This window comes from Perognathus longimembris, chromosome 5 (genome assembly GCF_023159225.1).
Source record: "Perognathus longimembris pacificus isolate PPM17 chromosome 5, ASM2315922v1, whole genome shotgun sequence".
NCBI lineage: Eukaryota > Metazoa > Chordata > Mammalia > Rodentia > Heteromyidae > Perognathus > Perognathus longimembris.
Genome location: NC_063165.1, coordinates 83,136,865 through 83,157,368, shown reverse-complemented (window position 1 = coordinate 83,157,368; position 20,504 = coordinate 83,136,865). Strand labels below are relative to the sequence as shown.

The following is a 20,504-nucleotide window of genomic DNA, read 5'->3' as shown; positions in this document are numbered from 1 at the left end:
CGGAGCCAGTCCGGAACCCACGGCCCCGGCACCCATGGCCATGCCACAGGGGACCCGCGCGCGCTCCTCGATGACGCAGAAGGACTCGTCTACCTTTCACTGCGCCAGTGCCCTCACTCCACCCTCCCTCCCTCGCTGCCCACAGAACATCGACGAGCCACAAAACGTGGGCAAAGGGTGGCGTTTCGCTGTCTAACCAAGAAAACAGGGCTATTGTTGTTTTGTTTTGTTGTGTTTTTTTTTTTTTTTTTGCCAGTCCTGGGGCTTTGAACTCAGGGCCTGAGCACTGTCCCTGGCTTCTTTTTGCTCAAGGCTAGCACTCTGCCACCTGAGCCACAGCGCCACCTCTGGCTTTTTCTATATATGTGGTGCTGAGGAATCCAACCCAGGGCTTCATGTATACGAGGCAAGCGCTCTACCACTAGGCCATATTCCCAGCCCAGAAAACAGCAGTTTCCATAAGACCTCGTTGAGTATTACTGGTTGCATTATCTAGAACCTTTATTCAAGATGCTCCTTCACAGGTTTTGGAAGCTGTCATTTTATTTAATGGATAGAAAACCAACCACGTTCTGGTAGGTTCTATAATGACTGCCTGAGCACTGCCCAACCCTCCCTTCCCGGTGACGTCTCGGCATGAAACCACCTGTTTGTTCAGTGCTACCATTCTCCTGTATATTTAGTGTCACTCTTTTAAGAAAAATACAACCCAGCCTACTGTTCTTTGTTGTTGTTTTGGGAGTTTTGTGCCAGTACTAGGGCTAGAACTCAGGGCCCGTGAGCTGTCGTTTAACTATTTTGCTCAAGGCTAGAGTTCTACCACTTGAGCCACAGCTCCGCCTCTGCGTGTCTGGTGATCAGCTTAAGACAAGAGTCACCCAGGCTTTCCTGCTGGCTTACAATCGCCATCTTCAGATCTGCCTCCAGAGTAGCTAGGTCTATAGGTGCGAAGCACCAGCTCTTGGCTTTGCTTTTGTTTTTTACCTAAAAGAACGCAATCGTTGGAAGTGGGGGGGGGGTGGCTCAAGTGATAGACCACCAGTCTCATGTACAGCTCATGTACAGAGCTCATGGCCTGAGTTCAAGACTCAGGATGAGCACAGAACAAAGCAACACACACACACACACACACACACACACACACACGAATGCAATCATCAAAAGTGGTTTGGGGGAATGTGGCCTAGTGGTAGAGCGCTTGCCTAGCATGCACAAAGCCCTGGGTTCGATTCCTCAGCACCACGTAAATAGAAAAGGCCGGAAGAAGCGCTGTGGTTCGTGTTAGAGCGCTAGCCTTGAGCAAGGGACAGTGTCCAGGCCCTGAGTTCAAGGCCCAGGACTGGCCAAAAACAAAAAGTGGTTTGGGTCCAAACATAAAATTCGCTGAAGCTAAAAATATCAGCCAGTCGGCGACGGAACACTCCAGGGGCTGCCTTGCCGGCGGCTCTCTGCACTTGTGATATTTGCTGTGCCGTGTCTTTCCCCAGAAGGCGTTTCTGTCGTGCCGTGCCGCTCACCGACCTCCCGTGCCACCCCTCCGGCCCGCGGGCACCCTGCCCCTGCCTTGGAAGCCACGGTCCTCGCTTGCGTAAGCGGAGACGGGGCGGCCGTGACAATGGAATTTTTTTGTGTTTTGTTTTTTTTTGACAGTTATTGGAGCTTGAAATGGGAGGAAGGCAGTGAGCGGAAGGCTTTCAGCTGCGGATGCAGGGAACCGCCTGGCTTCTGCCCCCCGACACTTCCGTCCGGGGTGACCTTGCACAGACGCCGACGTGTCATTACACCTCTCAGCCTCACCATTCTCACGTCGTAACACAAGGACCGGAACACGCCGCAAGGCCCCGGCGAGGCAGCCGAGGGGACTGAGAGGAGGCACCGCATGCCCGGGGTCTGATCCCTGCTCTTGTGAGTGGGGGGGGGGGGTCTCCCAGGGTGGGGGCCCGGCTGCTCGCACTGCCTTGAGGACAGGGGGGGAAGTGGGGGAGGATTACCTTCACCAGGACTTTGCCTCTCAGGCTCTGAGGACTCGGGAGCTGCCGGCCGTCCCCCGTGTCCACGCCGGACAGGTCCAGCTTGTCCCCGAAGATCCCCTTCAGGTACTGGGCGATCTTCCTTTGCTGCTGGATGCTGCAGTGGTTCTCGATGGATAAGATCACCGGGAACCTGTGGAGGACGGAGTGGGGGGGGCGGGAGAGGGGTGTGAGCCAGGGCCGCACCCGGCCCCCCCTGCCCCCCCGCATGGAACCGGGTCGGCAATCCCAGACGGCATCCGCAACCACGGCGATGACACAAATGCCCCTACAAGGAGGAAGATCAGAGGTGCCGCGAAAGGGCCCTCTAAGCACGGCGGGAAGCTACACGCACCGTGTGAGGTGCAGACCAAGACTGAGCATCAGGCGGGAAGGTGAGGAAGGACCTGGGGAGGTGGCTTAGAGGTAGAGCGCTCGCCTAGCATGTATGAAGCCCGGGGTTCGAATCCTCGGTACCACATACACAAACAAAAAAGGTGAGGAAAGGCGGCACCTTATGTATGTGTTAAAAAAAATTAAAGGAATGAATGCTTAAGGGGGGGAGGACATTGGTGAAATCTAACCCCCCCTTAGGTATTCAAAAGTCCAGATATATCTAAGACGCCATGGCGTATCATGAAATGTACTCTAAACATATATGTACGTACACGCAAACTTATAGAGAGCTAGAGGCTCCGATAGATAATTAAGGATAGAGATACGATACAGATAGCGATATATAGAGATGGAGACACAGTGACAGAGCTAGGGATACTGATATATAGACATAGAATATTGATATGGATACAGATACGGATATATTGGTACAGACATCAACATACAGATATAGATACAGACGCGTGTCCTCAGCTTGAAAATCACCACTGAGGATAAGATAACGTCATGGGCGAGCTGGACATCTCAAAACGATTTCCGGCAGGATGATACGCTAGTCTTTAGTTTCGAAAGAAGAAGAAAAGCCGGGCTCTCCGTCTTTGCCGGCACACAGGAGCCTGCGCAGAGCGACGGGCCCCGGGGGGGGGGGGGGCTGAACCCCCAGAAACACACTGCGAGGCGGAGACCCAAGCCCGGGGAAGAGGCGAAAACGTCGCCATCCGCCTCAGAGCGAGAAAGCACCTCCAACTCCGCTTCATCTGTACTATCTCCCACTTTCCATCATGTACCATGGAGTCTTTTCCAAGAATATCTAACCAACATGTAAGCGGTGGGAAATCCCTTCTCCGGGCCTTTCTGAGAGGCACGCGCTCCTAATGTCAGCTTCTGAGCTCCCGGAATGACGTTCCGTCCCCGACAGCAAAGTGCTGGTGCTGAAGGTGACACAGAGAGACAGGGGGGACCCTGGGTGACCGAGCCAGCTCCGTCATAACCACCCTGCCTAGGGGACCCTAGAGTGCTGGGAAGAAAAGTCAGCAAGCCAGGGAAAACGAGCCCCCTTCCAATCACATCAGGGGCTTCCTGGTGCGTCTGTAACGCACTCCCTATTTCTGCCCGGTGCTGCTGACTGGGCTTCTCATTAGGGAAGGGGGATTTTCCACTTCTACTGACGGACACGCATCCAGGTCTGACTGTTGGGTCGGTCGGTCTGGGACAGGGGCGTTACAGCATTCAGTGGGTAGAAGCCACAGGTGCTGATTGTCTTTCTCCAGTGCCCAAGATAGCTCTGCTAACCCCCTGTGGTCACCACGACAAGCTTGAGGAATCCTGGTGAAAAGATGCGACTTACATTTAGGAGAAAGAAAAGGTGAAAGAAAGGACCGGACAGGGTAGCTCACACACGTAATGGCGGCTGCTCAGGCAGCAGAGATTAGGAGGACCAAAGGCCAATGCCGGGTAGAACAAGTTATCATCTGGGTAAATAGCCAGGCGTGCCAGCGCATGAGCGGACCCTCGGCCACTCAGGAGGTGCGGGGGGAAGGAAGGCGATTGCAGGTCAGCCCAAGCAAAATGCAGGGATCCATCGCCAGGAGGAAAAAAGCCAGAAGCCAGATGGCTCCACGCACGGTTGAAGTGCTAACACACCTGCCCACCAAGCTCAGTGCCCTGAGTTCAAACCCCAGTACTCCCAGCCCCCAGGCAGCACACATTGGAAACGTAGTGAACAAGCGCTGTTTCCATGTCGAGGCCTCCAAACACGGGGGGAAGGGTTGAGTCGGGAGGTGCTCGGAGCCACCTCCCACGCTCAGAGAAGGAGAGGCACGGGCCACGTTTGCACACCACCTCATGAAGGAAAATCACCCTCCGACTCAGCCAGGAGCCGTCAGAATGGAGGCTGTGAAAAGCAATCCCAACTCGAGATCTTCCGTGTAAAAAAAAAAATGCCACCCACGGAACCTGCTCTGCACCAAGGGCCTCTCTGCATAATCGCATTTCTACCTCATGTTTAATTAATAAGCCCACATATTGAAAATGTTAAAGGCTACTGACTTCCAGAATATTAATTTTATGCAAGTGTAATTTTTAATTTTGCTTCTTTATTTCCAAATTCTTTCTTGCATGCCTGATAAGCTGCAGGGACCCGCTAGGTAACAGAGAATGAATGATAAATGACTAAGACATAATCTAATAATTTCAGCGAGTTAGCCATTCTGTCGAGTGTGTGTGTGTGTGTGTGTGTGTGTGTGTGTGTGTGTGTGTGTGTGTGTGATCAGTCCTGGGGCTTGAACTCAGAACCTAGGCACTATCCCTGAGTTTCTTTTGCTCAAGGCTAACACTCTACCACCTGAGCCCACAACCTCACTGACAGCTTTTCTTACGCGGTAAGAGTGTCATGGACTTTTCTGCCGGGGCTGGCTTGGAGCTAGGATCCACCAGCACCAGCCTGTCCTATAGACAAGCTCCCCTATGACAGGACAGAATTCCGTTCCGTGGGCTTAGACAAGTGTGGAGGCTCAAGCCTCTAACCCTAGCTACGCAGGAGGCAGAGACTGGGAGGCTGCTGTTCAGAGGATGGGCCGGCCAAGCAGAAAGTAAGACCCAACCTCAAAAAATAACACGCAAAGGGCTGATAGAGTATCTTAAGTGACAGCGCGCCGCCCAGGACAAACACGCCAAAGGATCAGATACTAAATACAGAGACAGGGGAGACTGGAATCTGCGGGGGGTGGGGGGAGGGGGGCATGTTCTTGAAGGACAGGTGAGCACCTGTACGCGGGGACTTGGGAGAATAGCATTTGCTAGGACAACTCCGCTGGCCGCTGGATGCTATGTCTCTGTGGAGCACTAAGGGGGCACGAGGATTTGCCTGGGTAGAACAGAGAGGGCCTTTGAAAGGATGCCAAGGAGAGGAGGGACAACCCCAAGCCTGGATTTCAGAAAGGAAAGCGCAGCACCACTGAGGAGGACGAACCAAGGGGATGTGAAGATGAGAGAAGGCAGGGATGCCAGAGAGAACGCGGGAAGGAGAACCGAGAGGAGCTGGGGAAGCGAGGAAGCCTCCCCTGTGGCTGCGGCCGGTGGTGGGTGGACAAGGCCGGCCCAGCTCAGAGGAAAAATTGAGAAACAAGAGGAGGGCCGGCAGAAGGAGGCCCGGGCGCACCTTGGACGCAGGGCCGCGTGGGGCCAGTGTGGGGCTGGGCACACTGTGGGTAAACAGTCGTGTGACTACTGAGGATGATTTTCCTACAGAGATCGTGACCGTCGGGAAAGGGTTCCAGAGTTATAATCCGTTAAATATCCAAAGAGTGGGCCTTAGGAAATAGTAACGACTAAAGGAAGTGAGGAGATGAACCAGAAAATCACAGGGACAGAGAGAGAGAGAGAGAGAGAGAGAAAGAGAGAGAGAGAGAGAGAGAGAGAGAGAGAGAGAGAGAGAGAGCAGTGACAGCCATGGAGAGGAGAATATAAAAATGGAGCCCCAAATGCAAGTGTTGGGGAGGAAATAGTTAACCTTTTCCATTGCCAATGAAAAAGGTCAAATGATCCAAGGATGCTGACGCTTCTTCACGCAGGACATCCAGCGAGTCTAGCAGCACAGAGGTGATTGGGTTTTTATTCTCTAATGCCGTATACGCCCAGCAACCTAGGTTTCCGGGCGTTCTGTGGAAGCTCTGTGCCCTAGACCTAGGGATTTAGAGGTCATGCTTTTCAAGGACAAGGTCCGGGAGGTGGGCTGGGAGAGAATGGGGTGGGGGAGGGAGCAGAGGCTGAGGATGAGGATGGCGGAAATGGCAGAACCGGAGAGTGGGAAGCAGGGACGGTCTGCAGGCGCCCAGGCTGGGGCAGAGCTGCTGGTTACTCACTCGTTCTTCACGAAGGCGTGTTTATTGATGGTCTCCACGACGTCCCGGAAGAGGATCTTGGACGTGAGCGTGTAGCCGTGGTGGACCACCGGCTCCCCGTCCGGCCCGTCCCAGCAGTCAACTGCCAAAAGCAGAACCGCGCGTCAACAGCCAGCCACTGGGCTTACGAGCGTTGCTGGGGGCAGCAGGCACGTTTTGGTTCTAAATGTGAGACGGGTGGCTATGAAACGGATGAAACCGTCGCCACAGAGGCAACGGTCTCCTGGCACACTTAATAGCAACGGGAGGTAACGCCTTCTCTAAGTGTTCGTACCTACAAACACATGCACTGTTTTTGAGATGCTTGTAGCTTTACCAAGGTCTCGTGTTCAGAAGTAGCCTGGAATTTACCAAAAGCAAAGTTGGAGGTTGATCTAAGTCCAACCAAACGTGCCCATCCAGGGTGCTAGTTTTTTGTTTGTTTGTTTGTTTTTGGCCAGTCCTGGGGCTTGGACTCAGGGCCTGAGCACCGTCCCTGGCTTCTTTTTGCTCAAGGCTAGCACTCTGCCACCTGAGCCACGGCGCCGCTTCTGGACATTTTCTATCTACGTGGTGCTGGGGAATCGAACCCAGGGCTTCATGTACACGAGGCCAGCGCTCTTGCCACTAGGCCATATCCCCAGCCCCCAGGGTGCTCGTTCTTAACGGACGTCTTCAAGCTCACTCCGGCCCTCCGCCGTTCCACTCACCTCACTCACGGGGCTCTCCTTGACGGTTCACTTACACCCGCTCCGATTCCACCCTATTCTTTTCCATTTTGTTAAATTACCCACGACCACCGCCTCCCTGACTTCACCCCACGGACACGGACGTGGCCACGTCCGGCCGGCGGTGAAGCGCACGCACCTTCCAGGCAGCGGCAGCCCTCCTGAAGCACGCGGGCGTACATGTCGACGCGGGACTGCGAGAGGAGCTGGTCCCCGGTCAGGTAGGTGTTGTGCGAGGACGCGATGTAGTAGTTGCAGAGCGGCTGGTCCATGTCCTGGCACACCTCCTGGTGCCCGGGGTTGAAGACGTCACAGGCAGGGCTGCGCATGAAGTTGGTGAAGCCTTGGGGAGACAGAGCAGAGCACTGTAAGTGACTCCTCTTCTTTTATTTACCCTCTACTCCAAGGATTAACACGTGGAATCAAAGCCCCCTGACGAGGCAGGAGCTGTGACCCATCGCTAATGCCCGAATCCAGCTGTTCGGAGCCTGGCAACATCGAGAGGCCATGGCTCATAAAAAACTCAAAGTCCTGAGGACAACAACAGCAGCAGCAGAAACACAAACCCCGCCAGGCGCCAGTGACCCGTGCCTATCACCCTAGCTACTCAGGAGCCTGAGCTTGGAGGATCATGGTTCAAAGCCAGCCTGGGCAGAAAAGTCCCTGTGAGACCCTCACCTCCAATTAACCACTCAAAATCTGGAAGTGATGCTATGGCTTAAGTAGTAGACTGTTGGCTTGGAGCACAAAGAGGCTCATGGACAGCACTCAGGCCCTGAGTTCAAGTCCCACAATCGACCAAAAAAAAAAAAAGTGAACACCTTTTTCCCACAGCCATTGGGAACAACGGAAAACCAGAGACCTATCACCAAACCGGGGGAGACTGGCTCCATGTTGGAAGATTTCAGACAGCTGCGTCCCTGTCCCTTCCTGTTGGTTTATGGCTTGCGATTTACTTCTCTGCCTCTTTTAAGTGCACAGGAGTTACACACACATGCTGCTGTATTCACGCAATTTTACTCATGTATAAGATGCTAGGAGCACAATTCTGAGCGCAGGTCAGTGTGGGTGGACTATGTAATTTCTTAGGGTCTCGTTGCCTCAAGGGACTTACAGTAACGAGATCTGCGGTTCCAAAAGCTTCTGCAATGCTACCTATTAGGAACAACCGAGCCAGTCACTAGCAGTTGGCAAAGAAATATGTCTATTTCAAGCCACGAGATGCATAGGTGACTGATTCTGAAAGCACCAGGAGGAGCCTCTTTCCACATCTGAGAAAAAGCCCAAACAAGCCTTGGAACGGATCATAGGTTGTGGTTAACACGTGGCAGAAATAAGAGAGAAAAGTGACACCGGAGGGAGGTGTGGCTCAAGTAGTTGAGCACCAGACATGAGCAAAGAGTTCAAGGATCTGAGTTCGAGACCCAGTACTGGCACAAAAAAAACAAATAATAAGCAAATAAATAAATAAAAGCAAGAGGGAAAAAATCAACATCATGGCATTTCCTTTGCGGGAAAATATGACCCTTTTGGGGGGGGGGGTTATTAGAATTATCTCAAATTCCATGACTATCTCCTGATTTTACTGGAATTTAATTTAGCCAATTAAATCAAAGAAATGAAAAATGAAAACCTGTGGCTATTTTACCTTCGATGCCGAGGACATTCTTCGCCTTATTTTCTTCTGAAACTTCAAATTTCTTGATGATGTCAAGACAGTAGTCGACGGTCACATTGCTCACCTAAGCAAAAGAGGATATTAATAGAGTGTGCGCAGCCCTGAGACACGTCCCTCTGCGTGCGGTGAGACACGTTCCTTTGCACCATGCGGACATAAAACTACAGGTGGCTAGCCAGCAGTCCCGAAGACAAGATCACTGTGGCACAGACGGAACTCTTCAGGGCCTCCAGGAGAAAGCCCCTGCACTGGGGGCGCGTCGAGGAGACCCTGCCCCGGGCACTCAGCTCCGGGGGACTCAGGAACACAAGGGCTAGCATGTGACCAACAGTCAATGCCAAGCCGAGGGCTGCCCGCCGGTGCTCAGACCATCCCCGGCCCACGCGGCCTGAGTCACTGGCTCTCCATCGCCGCCGGACTCGGGGAGTATCACACAGCCATAAATACATCTCCGGGTCTGATCCCCAAAGGAGAAACAAAGCAGGCGATATATATTTTGATTCCGCATCAATTCAGCCTCACAGTCTAAGACTGACATTTTAAAAAATCACGCACGAAGGATGCTAGGGAGAAAAGGCGGTTTCGTATTTCAATCGTATCCCTCAAAGCTTCCATTATCTCTCAGGCTCCACACCGGTGTTCCAAGGACTTCTGTTGTTGTTTTCTAAACAGTCCATTGAACATTTCCTTTGTGTTTTTTGTCTTGTTTTGTAATGGAATAAAGCTGCTGTATAAAGTGCTTGCTTTCCAGGCAGGTGCCCACAGGTGTCACTGATGTGCCCTCTGAGGAAGTTTCTCATCTTTCCTATGTGTTCAGCCACTGCCCGGAAACACCACAGGTCAATGAGATGCCAGAACCTCCCCGCACCCTCCCGGACCGGCAGCTCCAGCGCCCAGCAGCCCCATAACCTGTCTGCTGCACACTAAACACATCTGTTTGGCACACGTGCTCTTAAAGATACGTTGTTGGGGGCTGGGGATATAGCCTAGTGGCAAGAGTGCCTGCCTCGGATACACGAGGCCCTAGGTTCGATTCCCCAGCACCACATATACAGAAAACGGCCAGAAGCGGCGCTGTGGTTCAGGTGGCAGAGTGCTAGCCTTGAGCGGGAAGAAGCCAGGGACAGTGCTCAGGCCCTGAGTCCAAGGCCCAGGACTGGACAAAAAAAAAAAAAAAAAAAAAAGATACGTTGTTGGTCGCAAGATAAAAGGAGCCAAATAAATACCGGCGCCATAGAAGACCGGGTCGGCCTTGCAATACTCAGTGTTGAAAGCCCTTGTTTCCCAGATTCAGGGACAAGAACAGGACTCAGGAAGCGCCTAAGATCTAAACAATTGCTAAACAACAAAGCAAGCCACACCCCTGGATAGAGTTAGTGAGCAGAGAATTCCTTACGAGTTCAAATGTAATATAATAATGGCCTTTCATGTGAAATAGAGATTTTCCATTAAAAATATTAGTCTTTCTAATAACCCTCGTAAACTCAATATTTTATTCCTCCCCCCCACCCAGTTTTGAGTGATAGTGGGATTTGAACTCAAGGCTTCATACACCACAGCTGCCTGACCTTCACAAGATCTTGGTTTTTTTTAATGTGTGTTTATTTCTTCATCCCTTCTTTTCTGTCCCTTCTTTTGTGCCATGAATGGAAGATAAGCCTCTCAACCTAGTTACATCTATGAAGGCATAAATATTTGGCACTCGGATCTAGTGCACAATACATTCATAGGATCTGGGCGTGTTCTTGGGCACACCTGGGGGGGGGGTCCCTATTCACTCACTACAGCAGGACATGTTTTCCTGAGGCCATTTTTCCCAAGTTGTAAGCTGCTGAGGATTAACCTGGGAAACTCGGGTTGACATCGGTGCTAGATCTCCATTATTCCCTCCGAACTGGGGGAGTGAGCTACAGTCCTCAATGTGCACGTGACCCTTTGATTTTTTTGCTTTCCTTCTCCGTTTCTGTGGAGGAAGAAACTCCTCAAGTCTAGATGCATACACAACTGTGCACTTGATCACAACTGCACAAAACAGCACCTGCTGGAGTGCCCTGACAGTTCCCCTGCCGCTCTAACCCAAGGTTCTTCATGCGACCACAGGCTTCTGCCACTTGACCTCAGCCCGAGGGCCCAGCACAGCTTCTACTGTCCGTGTTGGTCCTAGCTGGGCCTCAATGAAACTATGTGTTCCCAACCAAGCCAGCCTGCTTCCCTGCACTTCCAGCACGGCGAGCGTGGAATCCTCCAGGCTCCCGGCGCCGGAAGCTCCAGAACCTACACGTCACCTCTGCGGTGATCTCTTCGTGAAAACAAGTCCCTAAGCCAGCTCGGACGCCAGAGGCGGCAAAGCAGACCCACCGTGCAGAGTCACACTGCAAAAGGCCAGGGACACAAGAGTCCCCGCGTTCACCATGAGCCCAGCGCTCAGCCAGCCCGGGGAGGGAGGGAGGGAGGGCAGGCTTTAGTCCCTAGTCCTTCTACTCCATCTTCCTCCGGCACCCCGCACGCGACCTCAGGACGGAGGGACGGTGACTCTGCTGTGCCGGCGGACAGAAGCCCCACCAACCTTCTACCACTGCCTGGGTTTCCAGCCACCAGCCCCCCGCTTTATGAAACCCCATTCGCCTCTCCCGGGGAGCTGTGTGGGTCTCCTCCGCACAAGGAAGTGGTTTTGTGGCTTCTCTTTCCCTGAGCTTAAATTTCGGTGTCCCCAGTGCCTCCTGTTGAGGTCAGGCAAGTTTCAGGACTCTGCCTCGCGTTTGACACCGGGGGGGAAGCATCCTTCCTGCATTTCCGGATGGTTTTTGAATGAAAGATCAGCCAAAGGAGTAAGACCACCACAACGACTGTTGACTTCCCCAACCCACGCCTAACGCTCAGCCACCAACTTCACAATCACAGCATTTGGACAGATGAAGCTTTCTGAGAAAGTGTCACCCGGGAACTACACGTGGGGCAGCAGAAACATTACGATACATAATTACGCTGAAAGGTCTCTCCGCAGCTTTAATTGTGACTCAGACAACAATTCGAGAGAAAGGCTCGGGGAAAGGCTCTTAAAAGAATGCTTCCATTATGAGGAAACGTGAAAAAGATCAGTGTACCACTAAAAGGGGGTACTGATAGCAAAGCAGAGCGTGTAATTATTTCTCACACGTGTAAGGGCACTAGAATGCCTGTGATTCTTAGGGACACATTCCGAATGCGTGACAGGGGAGGACAGCGATGACCACGTGATTGCAACAGGCGGATCGGGATACGGTTTAGCTGGAAGGATAAAGACGCTGGCTGACAGGTGACAGTCTGCAACAAGATGGATCTGGTAAAGTGACCCTCTGTCCATGAGAAACAAAAGGACAGTGGGACGCTGGTGGCTCCAGCCTGTCATCCTAGCTACTCAGGAGCCTAAGAGCTCAGGATTGCGGTTTGAAGCCAGCCTACCCAAAAAGCCAAAAGCAGAGCTATGGCTCAAGTGGTAGAGCACCAGCCTTGAGCAAGAAAGCCAAGCAAGAGCCTACGGTCCTGAGTTCAAACTCCAGTACTTGCACTAATGATAATACATAAAATTAAGTTAAAAGAAGGACGTGTTCCAACACTGGCTGCCTGACCAGTTAAACCTATTACTACTATTTTACACGACTGGTCTAAAGAGAACACGGCTGATATATTAAAAATGAAATGCACTGGTTAACATTCATTTCTTTGGGGGGAAATATGGGCCTATACTCAGTATAGTTAAGGTAAAAGAAAACAGGAATAAGCCACTGTGCAAATGACCACTTCCCCTCTGCTAGAAATACATTTTACATGATTCTCAGAGAAGATTTTTATGAACGTATGATAGTTACCCTCTATCCTCGGTTCACAGTGCCCCCACCTCTGTCTCTGAAAGGAGAGCAGTGTTTTATTGTTACTGTTGGTGGCGGTGACGATGGTGGTGGTGGTGATGGTACCGGGGTTGGAAACCGTGGCTTTGCCCTTGCTAGGCACGGCCCCTCTGCTTAGCAACACCTCCAGCCCTCTCCACTGTATGTTAAAGAAAACTCCAGTTCAGCAACTTCACGATACCTTTTGCTCCACCTTCAAAAACTGAGCCAGCTGGTCCACAGTCAGGTGATCTTTTTTGTCACTGTAGCTCAGGAGTAACAGGTAGAGGTCTCGTCTCAAGGACATCATCTTATAAAACACACAGAACTCTTCAAACGTCAGCGTGCCCTGGTTCTCGTCTGTGTCGGCTTCCTGAAGAGGGGGAGGAAGAGCAGGTTACGTGGGCGCCTGCACTCGTAGATTCCCTATAGATCCCCGAGACCCTGACACGAAACTCTCGGTGTTTTCTTAAAACTGGTCTAAAAGCTTTACCTAACGCGTGCACGACACTGCACAGAAACCTCCTACCCACTGCCCTCCAAATAGCGCAGCGCGTGGGAGAAAACAGCCAAAAGCACGAGATTTGAACACCAGCCCTGCGCAGAACAGATGCAAAGGGAGGCTCAGAGTACGGCGAAGGGAGGCCAAGCTCCCCAAGTAGCTGCGAGGCAGGTTGCTCAGCTCTAGGCACTGCACTTGCTCCTGGAGTCCTCCCTCTGTCTCCGGTGCTCCCGCCTCTCTGTCGCCCTCCTTCCTCCCCCTGCTCCCTCATGCTGCTCTCCAATGAACCAGCTCACTTGCCACCAAGAGTTTCCCTAAACAAGGTCACCTTTGGGGGACAGAAAGGAACAGGCCTCTGTCCCCCACTCAGTGCTGCATCTCATACCTCAATTGTTCGTGTGCTGACCTTCTGTAAGAACAAGTGGAGAGAAAACACAGGGTCCCTTCTCCACTGTTGGTGGGGGTGCAAACTAGTAGAGCCACTCTGGAGAACAGTATGGAGGCGCCTCAAAAAAAGCTCAGCATAGACCTACCCTATGACCCAGCCAGACCACTCCTAGGCATCTATCCTGAACAACAGGTCCCAGGATATCAAAAAGACATCTGCACATCCATGTTTATCGCTGCACAATTCGCAATAGCCAAAATATGGAAACAACCCAGATGCCCCTCCACAGATGAATGGATCCAAAAAAAATGTGGTACCTGTACACAATGGAATACTACATAGCGATTAGAAATGATAAAATAAATGGCATTCACAGGGAAATGGTCAGAACTTGAACAAATAATGTTGAGCGAGACAAGCCTAGAACACAGAGAAAAAAGGCGCATGGTCTCCTTGATATATGATTGTTAGGGGTTGGGGGGCGGGGGGACAGTAGAGACCAGGTCTGCAAAATAACAAGCTTCTTTTCAAATGGTAGTTCCACATGTTTGGGTCAGTGACTTTACATTATATATCTAAAACCAAACAATTACTAAACAAATATAAAAAGGTCTAGGATAGACCTATCAGTGGATCACAATAGTTCAACAGCTATGTACACATGATCATATAAGATGAGGATGAGCAAAAAGAACTCCAAGAGAAGGAAACAGGAGGATTTTATTGTTGTCGTTATGTAAATGTACTAGGTGAACTTCCTTTGGCGTACCCCACATGGTTATTGTATATGATTTTGGTACACTGGATATTGTATATATGCCTACCTGATCTAGGGAAGGGAAAGAAAAACGAGGGTGTAAGATATCACAAGAAATGTACTTACTGCCCTATTATGTAACTGTACCCCTTTTGCACAACACCTTGTCAACAAAATTTAATTTAAAAAAAAAGAAAGAAAACACAGGGTTCACTGTCTATAAAGTATAGTATAACCCTTCTACGCTTACGTAAGAACAAGGGTTAGGAAACATAGGATTCACTGTACATACAACACTGTATAACCTTTCTATGCTTATATAAAAACACGTGGTTAGAAAACACAGGGCTCACTGTACCTAAGGCATTATATAACCCTTCTGTGTGTTCTTTTGGGGGGAGGGGCGTGCTGGGGGTAGGGTGATAACTAAGATTTTGAACTCAGGGCCCCATGCCTGCCAGGCCAGCATTCTGTGACTTAAGCCATGTGCCTCTAGCCCTGCTCTGTGCTGCTTATTTCAGAATCTGCCAACTTTTCTGCCCAGGCTGGCCTCAAACCCCAGTCCTCCAAATTTCAGTCTCTTGAGTAGCTGACACTGTAGGAATGAACCACCAGGATCCAGCTCTTTTTTAAAAATGTGCTTACTTCATATAGTTTTATTGTTACCATTAAGGCATTGTACAAAGGGGTCACAGCTCCATAAATCAGGTAATGAGTATTCTTTTTTTGCCAGTCCTGGGGCTTGAACTCAGGGCCTGAGCACTGTCTTGGCTTCTTTTTGCTCAAGGCTAACACTCCACCACTTGAGCGACAGCCCTGTGTAGGTAATCGTGCAGAGTTGTATTTTCGACCCACCTAGCTCTGATTTTTACATGCAGAGCATGACCTACTTGGTCACTTCCAATGAAAAAATAATTACAAAACATGCTCTGAGGAGGATTGGATTTGCGCTCCTCCTCAGAACACTTCTACAATGATCACTAGCAGAAAGCAGCTGAAGAGCTGACATTGTGGATGCATGCTAAGTTTGTGAAGTTTTTTTGGTGTGAAAACACAAAATCCCTCGTTAGGAAAATTGAGGGGGAGGCGAGTTGGGAAGGAATAAGGGAGCATGATGTGGGGGGGGGGGGGCTATCGATCAAGATGCGTTGCACTTCTGTACGAAAAAACTGACCTGTCGAATGGCAGCCCTTCAGTACAACTACTTCAAGATCATTTAAACCCACACCGGCTTTGAAGAACGTTTAAAGCAGTGCCAAAACACTTGGTCTATTTGGATCATCAGAGTGTAATTTGTGGAGTTTTACGTTTTTAAAAAAAAAAACGATCATTTAAAAAGTAAATTCATCTTTAAAACTAATAAAGTGCCTCTCTCTTCACCAGAGAGCGAGGAAATGATACAGAAGACGCAGGATTCGCTTCCAGCAAAACCCACGAAGCTTCCAATGCACCTAACCACACGGGGGCTCTGAGAGGGGCCGGGGCCGGGCCGGGCCAGGCGACGCCGTACCTGGAACATCTGCCGGACCTTCCTGCGGGGCAGGCTGACGTTGAGCTTGTGCATTAGCTGGTGGATCTCCTCGATGTTCAGGAGCCCGTCCCCGTTCTTATCAGCCTCCTCGAAGGTCTGCTTCACCCACGTGCAGCAGGGTCAAGGACAACACGAGCCATGCAGTCATCCGAGGGCAAGAGCTGCCCTTTGGGTGACAGTGGGGAAGGGCGAGGGGGTAGAAAGAGCGAAAGAAAGAGGCAGGAAGAGGAGAAGCTTGAAGTCTCCGCATGACGGAAGCCAACGGGGACACGGAGCCGCACCTGTGCACACGCGCACACACACACGCCCCGACACACGCGCAGACAGGACGCAGGCACGGACGCGGAAGTCTGGGAGGATATTGGTCATGGGTCCGTTGCCTCTTGGCCAGGGAGTCCTCGTCGCTGATTCCGGCCATCAGGTACTTGAGGCCGGTGATCCAGGTGCGCGCCTCCTCGGGGTTGGAGGTGATGAGGTCCAGGGACTCCAGGTGGTTGCCATGGTAGATGGTGAAGCAGCAGCTGGGGTCGAAGCTGCCCTCGGCCTGGCGGTGGAAGATGTCCGACTGCCGGCCCTCCGTGACTTTGTAAATGGAGTCGATGAGAACTGTGGGAGCCAAGAGGGGCAGGGCCGTCATTAGACGGGCGGAGGAAATTACTCTAGGGGGTGGGAAACAAAATCAGAACCGCCCTGCTGTAACGGAAGTATCATCATCTACAGTGGTTGCCCCAGTCCAAATGGGAAGCTCTCGCCCTGCTGTTTCCTTCAAGGAAACACCTTTATATAGCATTTTACTTTCCCAAGTATTTTTTTTTACTATGTTCTCCACAGGCAATGATTCAGGATGTATTAGAACCTACAGTAAAACAAACAAACAAAAAACCCGATATTGGCACCTCAGAGTTCAGTGTCGGCTCCCTCAGTTTCCAGCCCCCAGACACAGACTTCGCGCCACTCACTGACTTCCCTGTTCTCCAGTGTGCAGAGGGAACAGGGTGGCACTTCTCAGCCCCCGTAGCTAAGCGAGCCAATGCACTGCTAAGCTGTCTATTTATATCCATCTGTCTGTCCACCTGGTCATTCAGGCATGCATCCCACCCATCCATCACCCATCCACCCCGTCAGCCACCCATCCATCTATCTATCCATCCATCATCCACCCACCCACCCATCCATCATCCATCCTCCCAACCAGCCAACCACCTGTCCATCTATCCATTCATCTATCCATCTGCCCACCTATCCTAATGGTTCTCCTTCATTAATTCTGATAATATAATCTAGGAGAGAGGAGTTTTAACCGGAGATTAGCTAGACATTTTTATTGAGTATCATTACAACAGCATTGCTAATTCATCAATCAGCGGACCTTGCTTAGAATATCACATTATACTTTAAAGGCTATGAGATTTATGTCCCTTACCTTTGATGGGAAAGTAAAAGGTTCTCAACTCTAAAACCTCATGTCCTGATTTCAAAAACACATCATCCAACACAAGAAAAATATCAGCCTTTATAGCATTCATAAATGTCATGGATTTAAATTTCCCCACAGACTTCATCATTTACACAGACCTGAGCTCCACGGAACCTACTAGTGTCGCCCACGCATTACTGTGGCAATCCAAGCAAAGAATGCATAAGTTAGATTTACTTTTTGCCTTCTCGCTCTTCCTGGAGGGTCGCCATCGGAGGCGGGTCCGGTGCTCGTCCAGGTAGAAGAGCCGGACCAGCCCTTTGGTCCCACGCCTCAGTTTGATCATCTGCGTCCCGGACTGCATGACACTCATGCATCTTTCAACTGCAAAAGAGATCCAAGACCCATACATAAGCTGCTGCACACCGCACATGCGCAATGCCATACAGAGCACAGTATCAAGCAAAACTTCCCGAAGACAAGGATCAGAAGAGGTAACGTGAAAGAGAATTATTACAGAATGAATCCATCCAGCTTACGCCACCAGCAATAAAAAAACACATTACTGACAAAAATAAATTCTGCTTCCAAGATTGCATCTTTTCTTCTGTTTTCCAGTATGAAACTCATGACCACTTGAACCTATGCTTCTAAGCAAGTTTTACAAGTCTTGTGAGTTTTTACACAGCCAGACGTAAAAATAACTCACAATGTTAACTTTTCCTAACTTGTTTGCTTTTCTTTCCTTCCTTCCTTCCTTCCTTCCTTCCTTCCTTCCTTCCTTCCTTCCTTCTTCTTTCTTTCCTTCCTTCCTTCCTTCCTTTCTTTCTTTCTTTTTTTTTCTGTGGTGCTAGGACTCAAACTCAGGGCCTTGTGTACACTATGCATTGCTCTGACATAGAGCTACAGCCCCAGACCAATAAGAATGCTTTAACATGCAACCAATAGAAACAAGTTTAGCCAAATGCCAACAACTGTTTAAGTTGGGTTATAGTTACACGCAGACTTAGATCCTTATATTTTTATGTTTGTAAACAGTTAAATTTTTAAGTAATAAGGAAACATCGGCTTTTCACAACTGAATGTAAAACATTTGTTTAAGCTGATTTTTGCACAACTGAACTCAGGTAATGTCCCAATCACTTATAGTCTTACTTAGAGCTGCGATTTTATATCCAGTCTGCCTTAGATGAAGCCTGCTGAGCATGTCTGCTGTTTGTGGTTGTTTCCACGTGTCAGCAGCACTCCTCAGCCATTCCGTGAGTCTTGGATGACTTTGTCCATCACCCACCTGCTTTCTTTATGCGTTCAGGTCTTCGATGAAGAGCCTTGACGTGTTGTGACTTAATATTAGGACAGGGTAAGAAGTAGGGGTCTATTTTTTAGTTATTCTCCACGTGGATCATCCGTTTTCCCAGCACCAGTTGCTGAAGAGAACGTCTTTCCTCCGAAGCACATTTTGGGTTATTTGTCAACAAAAGAAAATCAGATGGCTATAAGTTCAAGGACTCGTTTCTGGGTCTCCTAATCAGTTGGTCTTTGGACCTGTTTTTGTGCCATACAGTTGTTAGTATGGCTCTGTAGTCGAATCTGAAATTCAGTATTATGGTAACTCCAGTACTTCTTGAAAAAAAAGTCTAAAAGGTCAATAAATACACAAAGAAAGGCTCAACATCCTGGCCATAAAGAAAATGCAAATCAAAGGACACTGCGAGTCCATCTCATCCGGTCAGAATGGCCATCATAAAGAACACAAACAACAACAAATGCAGTGAGGATTTAGGGGTGGGGAGGAACCCTATTACACTGTTGGAGGGAATGTAAACTAGTGAAACCACTATGAAATCCGCTATAAAGGTTTCTCAAAGAACTAAAAATAGAACTGTCCTCCTATCCAGCCTACTATCCGGCCAGTCATGGTCATTTGTCTTCGGAAAGTAAGTTGGCACTACTCACAATGGCCGAGCTACGGAGACAGCCAACAGGAAGAGATCAGGAATAGATCTATGCAATTACCTGCTACTCAGATACAAAAAAAGAAAGAAACTAGCTAGGTACTGGTGGCTCACACCTGGAATCCTAGTACTAAGGAGGCTGAGATCTGAGGATCTTGGTTCAACTCCAGCCTGTGCAGAAAAGTCCATGAAACTCTTAACTTCCATTAACCACCAAAAAGCCAGAAGTGGAGCTCAAGTGGAAGAGAGCCAATCTTGAGAGAGAGAGAGAGAGAGAGAAACAAAAAACAAAACCTAAGACACAGTATTCAGGCCCTGAGTTCAAGTTCTAGTACCAGCGCAGGCACACGTGCACACGCGCATACTTGCGCGCACACACACACACACACTACATAGTCTGACTGAAGTACAGTATATACGTGCATGAGACACTGTGAGGAAAGAAGCCTCTGAAGAATTAACTTGTACTTTAACAAACAGGAATATTAAGACATGGAACATGTCCTGTCTGACTCTGGGTACTAATGGGAGGGAGAGGAAAAGAGAAGGGGAAAAAAGAGCAAATGTGATCAAAAGACTTTATGTACCTGTGTGAAAATGAGGCTTACTGAGACTGGTTTGAAAAGGGTGAGGTGGAAGGAGGAAGAATGACAGAGGGGGTAACTCTGACCACGATCCATTGTATATATTGTATGCATAAACGAACGTGTTGAAACAGAACCCCAGGGCTGGGAAGACGGCCTAGTGGTAAAGTGCTCACCTTGTACACATGAAGCCCTGGGTTCGATTCCTCAGCGCCACCTATATGGAAAAAGCCAGAAGTGGCGCTGTGGCTCAGGTGGCAGAGTGCTAGCCTTGAGCACAAAGGAGCCAGGGACGGTGCTCAGGCCCTGAGTCCAAGTCCCAGGATTGGAAAAAAACAAAAACAAAAAAACCACAGAACTCCACATACAACCAATTGATGTTGAGATGAGAACGACAAATCTTCCTTAAGAAAACTGGGACAGTGGCGCGTGTGCGTCAGCACTTGTTAGTCGTGCTGGAGGGTCTGGACTCAGGCTCAGCACTAGAAAAATAAGCCAAACTCAGGCAGTCTTTGTGTAAAAGTCGGCAATGGTAGAGATCAAATCCTTGCCCAGCCTTGTCTACACCCTTCACCTGTCAGCACAAGTCCACGTCTACACCCTTCACCTGTCAGCACAAGTCCACGTCTACACCCTTCACCTGTCAGCACAAGTCCACGTCTACACCCTTCACCTGTCAGCACAAGTCCACGTCTACACCCTTCACCTGTCAGCACAAGTCCACGTCTACACCCTTCACCTGTCAGCACAAGTCCACGTCTACACCATTCACCTGTCAGCACAAGTCCGTGTCTTCACGGTCCGCCTCCAGT

General features: G+C 50.0%; 1 protein-coding gene across 1 annotated transcript in view; it reads right to left on the bottom strand.

Annotated features, from left to right (window-relative positions):
- The window catches only part of LOC125352043 (1-phosphatidylinositol 4,5-bisphosphate phosphodiesterase eta-1-like), a 37,601-nt gene extending 19,966 nt beyond the window's left edge, over positions 1 to 17,635 (bottom strand). The window contains exons 1-8 of the mRNA XM_048347227.1: positions 17,391 to 17,635; positions 16,099 to 16,342; positions 15,716 to 15,845; positions 12,761 to 12,931; positions 8,663 to 8,756; positions 7,154 to 7,357; positions 6,269 to 6,389; positions 1,992 to 2,163 (exon numbers count right to left, since the gene is read on the bottom strand). Of these exons, the coding sequence (XP_048203184.1) occupies positions 1,992 to 2,163; positions 6,269 to 6,389; positions 7,154 to 7,357; positions 8,663 to 8,756; positions 12,761 to 12,931; positions 15,716 to 15,845; positions 16,099 to 16,342; positions 17,391 to 17,598 (1,344 nt within the window). The 5' untranslated portion in view covers positions 17,599 to 17,635. The remainder of the gene's footprint in view (positions 1 to 1,991; positions 2,164 to 6,268; positions 6,390 to 7,153; positions 7,358 to 8,662; positions 8,757 to 12,760; positions 12,932 to 15,715; positions 15,846 to 16,098; positions 16,343 to 17,390) is intronic.
- Between the last annotated feature and the right edge of the window lie 2,869 nt (positions 17,636 to 20,504).